Source organism: Physella acuta, unplaced genomic scaffold, assembly GCF_028476545.2.
Source record: "Physella acuta isolate Inbredline_101_S28 unplaced genomic scaffold, ASM2847654v3 ptg000794l, whole genome shotgun sequence".
NCBI lineage: Eukaryota > Metazoa > Mollusca > Gastropoda > Physidae > Physella > Physella acuta.
Window position 1 is genome coordinate 362,523 of NW_026732312.1, and position 15,778 is coordinate 378,300.

The 15,778-nt window shown below is 35.7% G+C and overlaps 1 protein-coding gene across 8 annotated transcripts; it reads right to left on the minus strand.

Annotated features, from left to right (window-relative positions):
• Nucleotides 1-7,078: 7,078 nt before the first annotated feature.
• On the minus strand, nucleotides 7,079-15,575 carry LOC131951028 (clathrin heavy chain 2). Of its 8 annotated transcripts, none has more exons than XM_059313292.1 (11): nucleotides 15,541-15,575; nucleotides 14,346-14,464; nucleotides 13,964-14,083; nucleotides 13,665-13,767; nucleotides 13,194-13,352; nucleotides 11,746-11,864; nucleotides 11,010-11,042; nucleotides 10,456-10,620; nucleotides 10,101-10,217; nucleotides 8,817-8,990; nucleotides 7,079-8,526 (listed from the first exon to the last, which is right to left on the minus strand). In XM_059313292.1, the coding sequence occupies exons 2-11, from the start codon at nucleotides 14,436-14,438 to the stop codon at nucleotides 8,422-8,424; spliced, it is 1,188 nt and encodes a 395-aa protein (XP_059169275.1). In that variant the 5' UTR covers nucleotides 14,439-14,464; nucleotides 15,541-15,575; the 3' UTR covers nucleotides 7,079-8,421. The 8 variants fall into 8 exon arrangements, with proteins under 8 accessions (XP_059169275.1, XP_059169274.1, XP_059169272.1 ...); XM_059313291.1 differs by having other exon boundaries at nucleotides 15,478-15,551; XM_059313289.1 differs by lacking the exon at nucleotides 15,541-15,575 and adding an exon at nucleotides 15,414-15,532.
• Between the last annotated feature and the right edge of the window lie 203 nt (nucleotides 15,576-15,778).

Below are 15,778 nucleotides of genomic sequence, written 5' to 3' on the forward strand. Positions count from 1 at the left end.
TTGTTTTTACTGTTGAATTTAGCCTACCATCTGATTAGGCCGAGGTTGTATAGAGCTTTTGGATTTATTCTTCCTGGATAATCGCGTGGGTATGGGGAAGTTGTTGGTTCAAGGATGTTACACCTAAAGGCTATGTCTGAGAGGGGGGGGGGGGGGTAAGGGGGTCGATGATTTCGTCACTTCAGATGTTCTGTCGTCCAAGTTTGACATCCCAATAAAGACGGTTTAAGAGAAATCACTTTCACAGAAAGGGGAAACCCACACAGGTGCCAACAGAGTTTCTTCCCCCGAAAAAATTCTACCGCCCCCCCCCCTCCCCCCGAACGAAATGAAATTTATATAATTTATATAGAAAATATATACTTTTAACAGTGTCCGCCCCCCCCCCCCCCCGAAAATTTCAAGTGCCCCCCACGGAGAAGAAAGTCTGGAAGAATTATTGGGTGCCAAGATGTTATTTATACATTCATATATGTATGTATATATATATATATATATATATATATATATATATATATATATATATATATATATATATATATATATATATATATATATATATATATATATATCCGATAGAATTTACATCTTGACCTTGTCGATGACTTGTTTGCATTGGTACTTGGTTACTGCGTGTTGGGATTTATTTTTTTAACATTAAACTCTTATATTGTTGAGACATCGCATTGTTCAAACTTTGGTATGTACAATAGAGGTAGATAAAATTCTTACAACTTTTACATAGCGTCAACTGTTTAAAAAAAACTATTATTATTGATTATAAATACAAGTTATTAACTCTCTACCAGCCTGATAATTCATGGTCACGAGGCGGATTTGCGTTGTCTTTAGAAGTTCAAGTGTATATTTAAATTGGCATGTTGATCATTACCTGATATTTAATCGCAGTTTTTATAGAGATACACAAGCCGGCCATCTTGACTAGTATAAATGCCTTAATAGTCGTATATGTTATTGTCGGCCAATTAGTCGGATACATTTTTTCTTAACTTTGAATAACATTTATAAATATCAAATAGGAATGTGCATCTGCACTAACAGTTTAGACCTTGCACTGGCCGCACCAAACCGCCAAACATCATTTGTATTGAAGGTGATTTTTTTTTATAGTCATATTTCATGTACAAGTGTTTTATCTGTACATCTGGTCATTTTTAGCACAATTACAAAATTCTGACTATTGCGATTATTAATTCGTTATTTCTGGATGGATGGATGGATGGATGTGTGTCCGCAGCTTTAAGTCGTATCTCCTCCTCTACGAAGCAATATCGAGGACTAGTTCCAAAGCAAATATGTTAAGCAAGTTCCGAGGATGATTGTGGGCCAAAAAAATTCCTGGAATTCCTTCCTGGATTTCCCGGAAAAGCCAAAAAACCTCGAAAAAGTGCAGTTTTTTGCCCATATCTCGGCAGCCAGACCACTTAGCGACTTGAAACATTTACCAATCGATTCCTGCCATAATTTAGAACAATATTGCCGAAGAACGTTTTCAAAAATGTCCTTTCGTTCGGTCACAAAAAATTTGCTGAATATATGATTTATCTCGATTTAAAATTGTTATGGATAACATAAGGAAATTGCGCTTAAATTGTCACTAGACTTTTTATTAACTTGTTTTGTTTATCTCCAGCAATGCTCGATTTATGAAAACAAATGCCCATGCGCATTTTTTTTTTGTGCGCAGTTTTCAATTGCGCATCTTTCCGGACACCAAATATATATATATATATATATATATATATATATATATATATATATATATATATATATATATATATATATATATATATATATATATATATACAGGGGCGTAGCGAGGGGGGTGCGGGGGTGCGGACCGCACCGGGTGACACCATTTAGGGGGGTGACACCAAGGCAAAAAATAGCAAAATATATAGAGAAAAACTTGAGGGGGGGGTGCAAATCGAAAGTTTGAGGGGGGGGGGGGGTGCAAATCAAAAACTTGAGGGGGGGGGGTGCAAATCGAAAACTTGAAAGTTTGTCCCCGGGAAGGGTCGCAACGCCTCTGGGGGGGGGGGTGACACCATTAAGTGCCGCACCGGGTGACACCCGACCTCGCTACGCCACTGTATATATATATATATATATATATATATATATATATATATATATATATATATATATATATATATAAACATGTATGTGTTAATATGTAAATAGCTTAATGAACTAAATGACCTGCGTTAATGATTTTCAAATCAATGCTGTTGTGTGACGTCAAATGTTTGGACAAACGTCAGTTTGTTTGTGGAGACATTGGCAGTAAATCTGTGAGACATTTCCTACGTCTAATGGCAAACCGCCAGCCACAAAGGTACAATGAGAATTTTTTTGACGTCTCTAGACCCACGGCCAAGTTCAAGTGGTGATCGAAGAATAAGTAAGCCAAGTCTTAGAGCAGCCTTTGGTGTCTGTGGTCTTAGCACGGGGATCGATAGCAAATAAGGCGGGAAACAGGTTCATCTAGTGTTCTTATAAATTGTATTTTTTAAATTATTTTGAGGGGAATCCGATCAAATCCGCCTCTTGGCGATATTTGAGAACTCCCTTTTTTTAGGGTCACCGCTGTATATTTAGAAGGCAATCTATAATAAGTAGATTAAGCAATCAAATACCTAAACTAATTGGTTTAGAAAATGATTTTAGATTTATTATTCATAACCTACACATGGGTGCTATTATCCTGTCATTCTATCTTTATATATATATATATATATATATATATATATATATATATATATATATATATATATATATATATTGGCGAGCAGGAATTTACCTCCTGTCAATTACCCTTGGTCATTACCCCCGTTCAGCCGTCTATACCATCCGACCCCTAGATCAATCACCCCTTGCCCAAGTAGGAGTATTACACTCCCCCCCCCCCCACCAGTATATGACTAATTTACCCTATTGGCAATATATAATAGGAAAAAGGTTTACGTTAGGGATACATTTATGATAAGTTGAGGAAAATAAAGGAATACATTTAGAAGGATATGGATAGTTACAAATAATGTTTTTTCAATCGGGGGGGGGTATTTACCCGGGAGTAATGTATTAGGCTATATATATATATATATATATATATATGTATATATATATATATATATATATATATATATATATATATATATATATATATATATATATATATATATATATATGTGTGTGTGTGTGTGTGTATAGTATGTGTGTGTGTATACGTGTGCAGTAACAGCGAGGAAAAAAACATATGTGTAAACCGATTATATATAAGGTTCTATGGTTGACCTTAACATGAAACGTCAATAGTCTTGAATGTCATCGCCTCCAAACGGATTTCGTGGAATACATGAAAGAACAACCGATCGCTGTTTAAAGAAACGTAATTAAATAATGGCAGGCAAGCTGCATACACATGAACGGTGCCGGTCTTTGGCACCTCCAAAGAGTCGTCCATAAACCATGTCCATCGTCAAACGAAGTCACAAAAGTCCGAACCACCCTCCAACCTAAAAGTATTACGTCATTTCAGGACGATCATTTAATATTCATTTGGCAGACATGTTAAACGATTATTTTATAAGGACATGACCAGTTAATTTGTGTAGGTCCAGAGGCGTAGCGAAGGGGGGGGGGTGGGTACATATGCCCCCGGGCGCCGACCCTAGGGGCGCCAAAATGGGTTGGAAAAAAATTAAAAGCTCATTTTGACTGCAGTTTTGAGTTATAAACATAAAAAATATAGAGGGGAGAGCGTCAAGTTGAAAGTTTGTCCCCGGGCGCCGGGAGGGATCGCTACGCCTCTGTGTAGATCATAGATTTCCGTGTATCGACACCGGCGTCCCTCAGTCGTAAAAGACAATGGAGATGAACATAGTAAGTGACCTTTGAAAGCCCCATTGTTGATGGGACGGGGAATCGATTTGTGTGTACATTTTCCCTCAGCGTTTCTGGAACTACTTTCTGTGTATTTGGTTATTGGGTTACATATTTATGCGCCATGTGAGTTGACATTTATTATTTTAACAAATGGCCCAAACACTTAATTCACTTTACAATCATATTAAGGGATCAAATTTAAAAAAAAAACTGACAGAGAATCAAATGCACAGAGTTTCTCCTGAATGCTAAAGCAAGTCCGCCGCCCTAACAAAATAGAAATAGTAATTTTTAATAGAAATTATATAGTCCTACTTAACCAGTGTCGTCCCCCCCCCCCCCCCCCGAAAATATAAATCCGCCCCACAACCCCATGAAAATTTCAAGTGCCGACAAATATTTTATGGGAGTTGCTGGGTTAATGTAATGTTGAATGGAAGTGAATGTAGTGTTGCATGCTATTATTTCCTTGCATTTTCGATATCTGTTTTTAGAGTACCATAGATTATATTAACTGTGCTATTGTGTTCTTTATAGTGCATTGTTATCCATGAAAGTTTGTGGTGTAAATATTTTAGATATGAAACCTTTATCTTGAGTTAACGAAACTTTTGTTTAATAATCTCTAGTGTGTGTGTTGTTTTGTTTCGTGTTTGTCGTTGTTTTATCTGTTTGTTCTAGGTAGTGCTGCACATTTAATTGTGGGCCCGCGCGTTCACAATATGTACATCTTGAGGCATAGGAGAACATCAGGAGGGGGGTGAAATACACATCGACACATTCTTTTGACGATTTTTACCTCCCCTGTCACCTATCGACACGCATGCTCACAAAACGTCAGACCCTCTACACACAAAAATGACGTCACACTTCGGTGTGAATTGCAATATTTATCTTATAACCACGTTAATTATATATAACGTTTAATTTACACCAAAGTCTGTATAAATGCGAAATAGCTGTAAACATATAGTTTAAAAATAGCTTTTTAAAATAAAAATAAAGTTTGACGTCACAGTTTCTGAACACCCCCTCCCACACCTTGTCACAAAAATCAGACCCACCCCCGGGGAGTGTTCCATAATTTACCAGCATTGGAACACAGAAGAAATACTTGTAAAGACCGGCCACGATATTTCCACTAGAATCTGATATCCGAAAGCTACGTTGGAACCTTTTAAAATAGCGTCTCTCGTCACAGCAGGTCCTATAGCATTTCGTTGCCTAAAATAACTGTGTAGGCGGCGATAGACTTCGTGTCCTATTTGGCTGACGGAATTTGTGGTAACTACGTCATTTCTCTATAGATATGTGAAATGGAAGGAGGAAGATTGGGGTAGTGGCCGGTCTAAAATATTTTAAACTAAGGGGGTAGGGGGCGGTCTAAAATATTTTAAACTAATGCTGTAAAACAACACAGATAGCTTAATTAAGTATATAATTCGCAGAACAAAGAACGACACAATTATTATGAGAAAAATGTATTGTCAAATACGGCTGGTATTGCGTAGCGAGTGTAATTTGTATAGAGGGTGTCACTCGAGAATTCAATTGACAGCCGCTATTAAACTTCGGGCTTTTATTGTCGGGATTTTCAATGTCATGACCAGCGGTTGAAAGGGTACCGGGGATCAATGTTCTGTCGATCAATAAATCTACTTATCGAAATAGAAATACTTTGGTTCAAGTATAATACAGTTAAATATTATTAAGGCTACCATTTAAAACCCGGCAGTCGTAATGGTTGTGAAAGATAGATAATAATTTAAAAAAAAACCGGGTTAGAAACTGAGACAAATATTTTTTTAAAAACTCTATTGTGGATCGACATGCTCTGAACACCCAACACTGTTAATGAAACAGTAAAATTGATGGTTTATTTTGTCACTCTATTGACAACCTGAAGAGATAAAACTTTGAACAACAACACATCTGACGTTAAATATATTTTAAAATGGAAGTATGCTTACGAAAAGGTTGTAATATGCAGCGTTTCTTTCAGATTTTTTTTTCAGGGAGCAGGGAGGTACTTGATATTTTCGGGGGCCGGCGGACTCTGGTAAAAGTATATATCTTTTATATTAGTTCGCTTCCCTAACGATATAAAGTTGTTTTTATAACATTCAAAATCTAGAAATTTTTAGATAAATAATAAAGGCCTATATTATATACGATAGGAAATCCCGAACCCCCCTCCCCCCAAGAATTCCTCCCTTTTGCACATTATAGCGCTAGTCTTGAAACTGCTGGTGTCGGTGGTGTCGCTAATTGTTTAAACGGCCGCATGTTGTCACTAGACACATCATGTGACTTGAGCAGAACAATCCCGGCTAGTCCATTTTTTTGGAAAGCTATTTTTACTTTCTGTTCTGTTTCTAATGTATTTTGGTTCACATTATCTCGTTCTATGCTGCTGAATACAGTCACGTGACTACCTTCAATGCAGAATGTAGGCCAGTCGCTTTTAGCAGGGGAAATACTTCCACGGTGTCACATGACACCCAAGTTACCTGTCGTTATGTTGAACAACCGCGGCTCTAGTAACACTTTACGTCATGTCAGCAGAAATGTTTACCTCATGAATCCATAGGATGGAAACCAACACGTTAGCTTATCAAGGCATGGCCGCTCGTTTAGCCAGTTGAAGCCGAAGTCGGGCTAGTTAAGATCAAAGTTTCTTACAACCACCGCCCCCTCCCGACCGAAATAGAGAAAAAAAATATACTTAAAACAGTGTCAGCCACCACCCCCGCTGAGAAGAAACTGGTTACGATTAGGTTTACACGCTGTCGAATTTACAGGTGGGTGAATCACAGCCAGTGTTTCTTCCAGACTTTTTTTTCACGGGGGGGGGGGGGGCACTGTTAAAAATATATATTTTCTATATAAATTTCATTTCGTTCGGGGGGGGGGGGCGGTAGAAGATGCCTGGAAGAAACTCTGATCACAGCGAGAAATGTCCTTAAGTTAGAGCTGTCGTTAACAAACGGGTGGGAGGACCCATAAAGCGACAGCTGTTGGTGACGGCCTGCCAAAACCCCCACAATTTTCCCTTTCTTTTTTACCCCTACTTTAAAATGACAGTATTTTATGAATAGCTACCTCAACAGCTCTTTACTTTAGCTCACCTTTAGACTGTAAAAACCTTTACAAATGATAAGACAACAAGAAATCTTCACTTTTTATTGAAACACAAAATGTCTAACAGACAAGAAATGTTCATTTATACCCCCCTACCCTTCTTAAATAACAATTTAAAATGAGGTTACATAACTCAGTTTTATGCTACAAATATTGCACCTGAAAAAAAAAAAGACCAATAAATTCAAGATTATCACAGCAGCAACCAAAAAAAATCTTTAAATGAACACAACATCAAATCTACTTCAACTACTTAGCTACAACAGTCATGCATAAGTATACCATCAACAGTTAACTGTTTTAAACATGCAAATGCTGGTAATGACATCAAAAGAGAAAGCATATAGCACCAATACATAGGTCTACATCAAAGAGATTCTTATTTACATATTTTGTTTCAGCTATTTTTTTTTCCAAATCATATTTTTTAATCAAGATGGCAGCTTTGTAGCTAGTTAAAAAGTATCACCTAATTAACAGCCAACAATAAATAACATGTAATTTTTGTAATTAGATAATTTAAAACCTAAATTAGAACATCAAAATTTTAAAATGTGTGATAAAATATTCATTAAAAGTAAATCTCAGAACTTAAATAATTTTCTTTATAAAGAAATTACATAAAATGAAATTGGTCTCAATATTTCAGCTTTTAATCGGTAAAAGAGTTTTGAAAATTTTCTTAACTGGCTGTCACATACAATCACAGCTGTACAAAAGTCAGAGGGCCATACTTGAAACATGGGGACCACAATAAACATTGCTCAAGATCTTTAACTTGATATAAATAAGTATCACAACTTTTACAAGGACCTTTTAAATTTTATATCACTGTAACAGTATAGATATCCTGGTAAATTTGTGCTTAAATAAAAGATAAATTTGATGTATAATTATAATCAATTCAGTACCAACATTTCTTTAAAGAAAAATGTGTAAAATGATAAATAAAATAGCTCAGTGCATTGATGTCGATGGTGGGACCAAAACATTATGGTACAAATATAGGAAGTCTCTGAAAGACAGGTTTTATGTACATCATGTGACCAAAAAAGTTGTCCAGTACATGGGGAGTAAATATGTAAGACAAGTTAGTGTAAAAAGGGGTGCATTAAAACAACTGGACTCATTTCATTTAAGTAGCTAAAGATGACTATATTATAAAATATAGCTTGATAGAGTAAACTAAAGGGGTTTTCAAATTTTTCCTGACTTAATCTAAAAGGTAACTTCCAAATCTTTCACTAGACGATACAAGATTAGATGTTTACTGCTGTACACAACTATATAGCAGAAGCCAATAAACAAGATGGGAGATATAGGGATATAGACAACCCTGCTAATACTGATAGGGCTTAAAGCTGGAGGCCATCAAGGGCAGATAACTTTTTCAAACCGGTTAGCCCTGTAGGCTGTCTTGACTTGCTCTCTTAAGAAAGAAATGAATCCATCCTTCTTTAGGTCCACTGTGATCACCTGCAACATATGTTGATTGGTTAGAAAATACTTTGGACAATGTATCAATGAAGGTGAGAAAAAAATCAAAGAATAAATGTAGATTATTTCAATTAATTTATTGGCCTGGACTAGCTTATGTTGGCATTCAATAAATTAATTACATGACATAAAAGAAGGTTGAGAGAATGTTCTAGCTTATGTTAACATTTAACAGGTTCACATTTAGCAAATGTGGTCTGACTAGCCTAAAAATTTAGCATACAGTGGGGGGCCAGATTCCCCCAGTTTAGGTTAGAAGAAATAATTACCTGTCCTCCCCGTGTGATGGCCAGAATACCCTGTGAGTTTGTGTTGAGCGCAGCAGCAAAGATGACATCTACAGCCACACGTGTGCAGCACAGACACATGGCCGTCTCCATGTCACACATGTACAGGTAGCCGTACTTGGTCACAACAAACAAAAGCCCATAGTCAACAGATATCTAGAGAAACAAAAAGCCATTAGTCAACAGATATCTAGAGAAACAAAAAGCCATTAGTCAACAGATATCTAGAGAAACAAAAGCCAATGGTCAACAGATATCTAGAGAAACAAAAGCCTATAGTCAACAGATATCTAGAGAAACAAAAGCCCATAGTCAACAGATATCTAGAGAAACAAAAGCCCATAGTCAACAGATATCTAGAGAAACAAAAGCCCATAGTCAACAGATATCTAGAGAAACAAAAGCCTATAGTCAACAGATATCTAGAGAAACAAAAGCCTATAGTCAACAGATATCTAGAGAAACAAAAGCCTATAGTCAACAGAGATCTAGAGAAACAAAAGCCCATAGTCAACAGATATCTAGAGAAACAAAAGCCCATAGTCAACAGATATCTAGAGAAACAAAAGCCTATAGTCAACAGATATCTAGAGAAACAAAAGCCCATAGTCAACAGATATCTAGAGAAACAAAAGCCCATAGTCAACAGATATCTAGAGAAACAAAAGCCCATAGTCAACAGATATCTAGAGAAACAAAAGCCTATAGTCAACAGATATCTAGAGAAACAAAAGCCTATAGTCAACAGATATCTAGAGAAACAAAAGCCTATAGTCAACAGAGATCTAGAGAAACAAAAGCCCATAGTCAACAGATATCTAGAGAAACAAAAGCCCATAGTCAACAGATATCTAGAGAAACAAAAGCCTATAGTCAACAGATATCTAGAGAAACAAAAGCCCATAGTCAACAGATATCTATAGAAACAAAAGCCAATGGTCAACAGATGTCTAGAGAAACAAAAGCCCATAGTCAACAGATATCTAGAGAAACAAAAGCCCATAGTCAACAGATATCCAGAGAAACACAAGTTAAGTGGATCTTTAGAGAATTAACATTACTTACACAAAATTAAATTTGAAGATTACAAAAACAATACAAAAAAGTAACTTAAAGGACAATAAAAAAATGTAAAGATTATTTCTAATAAAAATAGTAGCCTTCAACTTGCAGGTGTTGCCAACAAAGCTAAATCAATTTTCATTCCAGAATAGCAAAGGTATAGTAAGTTAGACTTAAGTAACATGTAATTTAATTTTTTTTTACCTGCAAAGAAATGGGGAAGTCATAGCGCTCAAGGTCATCCAAGAAATGAAGGTGATCATAAGAATTTCTCGGGGCGAAGTTGCCAGTTTTGTAGGGCCCAAGCTCAATAACATGCACCTTTGAGGAAAATCAAATTGAATAGATAGAAGTAGAAACATTATTTTCACCCCTATCTTCAACTTAAGCATGTAGCAACAATGGCAGATGTTCCAATACTATCCATCATGTAGCAACAACTACCTTCCCTAGCATGTAGCAACAAAATTAGGTGTCCCTACCTTCCCTAACATGTAGCAACAAGACCAGGTGGTTCCTACCTTCCCTAGCATGTAGCAACAAGACCAGGTGTCCCTACCTTCCCATGATCCTGAGCCTCTCTAGAGCTGACACACATGACAGTAGAGGGGTAGGGGTTGCCAGGAAAGTGATAGGTAGAGAAGCAGACGGCGTGGGCGGTGATACACTGGGTGATGTCCTCATCTCTGTTGTACAGCTGGGTCACTCCTGATATTCTTTCATCCTTAATGAGGCAATAAGAAAATATTAGAACTTTGTTTCATTATACAAAATTTCTATTTTTTTGTTTTTAGGATTTAGTAAAAAACAAATTTGGTATAGCAGCATTTACAGAACAAATACATTTTTTATTTAATAGATGCAAAAGTTAGAAAAGTTGTTAAGGAAACTAAACAAAAATATTTTGAGAAACATGGCATCCTTTATGCTTAAGATTAGCACTATTACAGTAGGGAAAAATCTACCTACAAACAAGCCATAGTAATCGGAGTCCTATACTTTTTTATTAGAATTCATAAAACTTTAAATAAAACATAAAATGAAACTTTAAAAAACCCAACTTTAAAATGCTTTTTGAAAAAAAAAAACTAATGAAATTAAATATTCACCAACTCTTTTAGTAGAAGGTTTTGTTGAAAAAATAATCTGCAATTTTATAATAAGCTTAAATCAGATAATAAAGTGTTAGCAAAATATAAGCTTTATATTAACTTTTTTGCTACAGTGAACTTGAAAATAACCTGTTTGATAATTCTAAAAATGACCCATTAATTCAATATACCTCAGATGTAAGTCTAAAATAACCTGTTTAATCCTACATACAAGTCTAAAAATGACCCATTAATACAACATACCTCAGATGTAAGTCTAAAATAACCTGTTTAATCCTACATACAAGTCTAAAAATGACCCATTAATACAACATACCTCAGATGTAAGTCTAAAATAACCTGTTTAATCCTACATACAAGTCTAAAAATGACCCATTAATACAACATACCTCAGATGTAAGTCTAAAATAACCTGTTTAATCCTACATACAAGTCTAAAAATGACCCATTAATACAACATACCTCAGATGTAAGTCTAAAATAACCTGTTTAATCCTACATACAAGTCTAAAAATGACCCATTAATACAACATACCTCAGATGTAAGTCTAAAATAACCTGTTTAATCCTACATACAAGTCTAAAAATGACCCATTAATACAACATACCTCAGATGTAAGTCTAAAATAACCTGTTTAATCCTACATACAAGTCTAAAAATGACCCATTGATACAGCATACCTCAGGTGTATGTCTTAAAAAACCTGTTTGATCCAGCAAATAAGTCTAAAACATACCTCAGGTGTAAGTCCTGTTAGGGCCAGCCACCTAAGACTTGGGTCACCTTTGTAGCCAACAATTTCTGTAAATGCCAGTCTGTTGTGGCGGACAAAAATCTGCTCTGGGGTTGTGGCAGCTGGGGATGAAAAACAAAAGACTTCTGCACATGTGTCTGTGATCATCACTTACAGCTGTTCCATACTGCTGTCATGTGGTGCAGTGATGTGGTGCAGGGATGTGATGCAGTGATATGATGCAGTGATGTGATGTGATGCAGTGATGTGGAACAGTGATGCAGTGATGTGATGCAGTGATGTGGCACAGTGATGCGGCGCAGTGATGTGATGCAGTGATGTGGTGTAGTGATGTGGTGCAGTGATGTGGTGCAGTCTTCTTCTTCGTTCTTAATTGAGAATATGGTGGAGGATTTAGACAACAAGTCCAACTTGAATAAACCAGACTGTGGTCTCCAGATCAGCAGGTGCCCCATGTAATATTTCCCTGAGTGGGGTGAGCAGGGGCCAGTGTCTGACTTGAGCCTGATGTGGTGCAGTGATGTGGTGCAGTGATGTGGTGCAATGATGTGATGCAGTGACGTGGTGCAGGGATTTGGTACAGTGATGTGGTGCAGAGATGTGATGCAGTGATGTGGTGCAGTGATGTGATGCAGTGATGTGGTGCAGTGATGTGATGCAGTGATGTGGTGCAGTGATGTGGTGCAGTGATTTGGTACAGTGATGTTGTGCAGTGATGTGGTGCAGTGATGTGGTGCAGTGATTTGGTGATTCACCAGTTGAGACCTGTAAACTATTCTGGGAAAAGATAAAAACCCACACTCTCACTTGAAACTACAGAAAGTTAATTTATATAAATTAAGTTGACAAATAATAATAATATTTAAGTTTAGTCAATCCGTTTTTATTAATGACAGTAAAGTATTTAAATATTTATAGTAACTTTGTTTATTTTAAAGAGATATTTTGATTTCTATATTAATCAGTTCTGATGTTTTAGTGAAATTATGAATTGATGTGAGTAAATGATTGAAAATATTATTCACTGTAAATATAAAGCAAAATATAATCTATAAAATATATTTTAAAAATGTTATTGGGGCCAGTAAATATTCTGATTAGCTCAGGTAAAATCAAGACTATCTAACAATATATGGGATATTTGTGGTGATGGAAATGGAAGAGTTATCCATGAGCTAAAAAGTAACCAATTAAAGGTCAAAGGGGGATAAATAGGATGGGAACATACTCAACATAATTTAACAAAATATTTGGGTTTCTTTCAGATATTTTTCTATACGGGGGGGGGGGGGGGGGGGGGGGGGAGTACTTTAAACTTTCAGGGGCTGTGACAATAAAAGAAACACTGAAACTATTCTTTATGTGTTTAGAAAAAAATTAAACTTAAAATCTGACTTCACTCTATAACCTCACTTAGAATACAAACTGACCTTCTCTTTCATTGATACTCCAATGGTACACAGCAGAGTCTGTTACCATGGCGATGACATCAGCTGTTAACCATGTCCAGAAGATCACAGGCTCATGAAACTTGACTTTGTTGACCAGCTCTTTTGTGTCCAAGTTAAAAACTTCAAATCTTAGACCAGCTGTGAAAGACAAGATGTTGAATTACATGAGAAGCTTTTCTAACAGACAGGCAAGATAAGTGGCTTATCAAACCTGAACGTAGGGACTGAAATTTAGAGTAGAGTTAATCTGAATCTGTGATTAGTGGTAAATCACATGATGGAGGGACAGAGTAGCAGCTGTTTTATGACTAGAAATGCAATGACTTTAAGGCAGCCAGCAGCCTAAATCCAGAGAGTCATGTAAACAATCACAACCTCTTAACTGTACCATACTCATCTGATTTGCACAATATTAATCATGTATGCCCCTCCACTAACTACACTGCTAACCTTTTAAAGCAATCCTGGGATAGACAGGGTTCATCAGCACTGAGTCAGCACTAGTAGAGCCTGCATAGGATATTGTGCCTTCTATTGGACTTAACACGGTCACCTGCAGCAAAGATTTAAAACATAGTTTTATTTCACAAGAAATAAACACTTTCAAAACCCAATTGCAGATTGAGTAGATCACTAGACTCATATTAATTGTGTGACTAGTACAAAAGTATGCAGACCCAGTTAAGCCACTTATTATTAAACATATAGTCTGCATGTAAAAGCCATAATAAAATTGAAAATAAACTAACCACTGCTCTTTTGGCTGAAAAGTCTGAACGACTATCATGACGAACTGCAATCCATTTATCTGAGGTCATGGTCACTCTAGACCAGGTGACCTGGTCAATAGGGATTCCAATATGGGCAAGCTGAAAAAAGTCACATTATCCCCTTTATGGTTCAATATGACATGAGTATTAGTACATTTAAAAAAAAAATCTTATTCAAATCAAATACAGTTCTAACATCTATCAGTGTTAAATTTTGTAATTTCAACATGAACATCAAAAAATTTTAATTTTGAAATAATTTTAAAAGAAGTTTTAAAATAGACTTAAATAGTTAAGTAGTCTTAATTACATTTTTTATGCAAAACAAAGAATTGTTATTTTAAAACTGGGTTTTCTATACCTGTACAAGTTCATTGATAGTGATAGGAGGCCCTCTACCAGAATCATCAGAACCAACAGATGAACACACTAACTCTAAAGGTGGACCTTCCATGCTTTGAGTTTTACATCAGTCCAGTGCTACAGCAGCAGAGAGAGATAAAATATTGAGTTTTAGTTTTTATTGTTAGATCTGTATCAACACCGAAAAAAATTAAAAAAAATAATTTAGCTCCTTTTCAATGTTCAATATTGAATATAGATCTAGCCTACTGTCGTAAATGTGCTACTTTTACTTAATCATTCTTATTGTCAACTATCATAGACTACTACTAGATCTAGATCTACTACTTAGTACTACTATTTTTAGGCGCCTTAATTATATATTAAGTAAGTCTAGTTTATTTAAACCTAGATTCTAGATCTAAGTTTAAAAAGTTTAAATAGTTTAAATGTTAAAGTTAGTGTTTGAGAGAAAGTTTAAGATTGACTTAAGGCCTTAGCCTTATTAGATTAGGCCTTATTGATTAAGTTTGATTCTACTTCTTTTTTATTTAGGGCCTAGAATCCCTAGATCTAGATCTACTCCTCTAACTAATCTTAGCCAGTCTAACCTAAATCTTAGCCGACTTTTAGCTTACGTCACTTCTTCTTACTTTTAATTATTGATTACTTTAACAGTTAATTTTAAATTTAACTTAACTTTTACTTTAGGTCTTCTTACTTAACAGTGTCAGTACACTTAACACAACTAACTAACCAGTAACAACAGCCCTACACAATAACACATTACTTCTACTTCTACTACTTCTTCGTCTTCTTGTCTTAGTCTTACTAGATCTATTACACACTATTCTTAAAATGTCTTAAATAAATCTTAGTCTTACTCAGTCAGTTACTGTTAGATCTACAAAGTTACAGTACAGTTACAAAGTTACACACTCAACAGTCAACACTGTTACTAGTGTTACTGTTACAGTTACACAGTCGTCCTCTTATGATGAGCCACTACTCTAGGCCCTAGGCCAGGCTAACTTAACTAACTAGATCTAGATCTAGAATCTAGATCAATACTACCAATTGCTAATACTTTAAATACTAGGGTAGGTCCTAGATTTAGACCTAGATCTAGATCTAGGGATAGATCTATTTACTGTATTTAGATTCTAGATCTAGAAAATCTAGTCTAGATCTAGAATCTAAGAATAGATTTTTACTAATTTTCTTTTGTTGTGTATTTTTTTTAAAACTGAACTAACGACCGAAAAGTTAACTGCGTCATAAATACTACCAACAAACATTTTTGGAAGTCTCAACCTATGTTAGGCTATTCCTTTAATTCATTCGCTTTATTAATGACGTTGAGGTTCTCTGAATATTAAAAAAAATATGATCCAGACTTCCAATTAAAAATCCGAGATAATGAAATTTAAAAACGACGTAGGCCTACATCTG

What these genes read in the sequence shown, in the direction of transcription:
- LOC131951028 (XM_059313292.1), bottom strand. Translation starts at nt 14,438, where the DNA reads ATGGAAGGTCCACCTTTAGAGTTAGTGTGTTCATCTGTTGGTTCTGAT. An exon ending in TCCCAGGATTGCTTTAAAAG is followed by an intron (nt 13,353 to 13,664) that starts GTTAGCAGTGTA and finishes TGTCTTTCACAG; the next exon opens with CTGGTCTAAGATTTGAAGTT. An exon ending in CCATCACACGGGGAGGACAG is followed by an intron (nt 8,527 to 8,816) that starts GTAATTATTTCT and finishes CATATGTTGCAG; the next exon opens with GTGATCACAGTGGACCTAAA.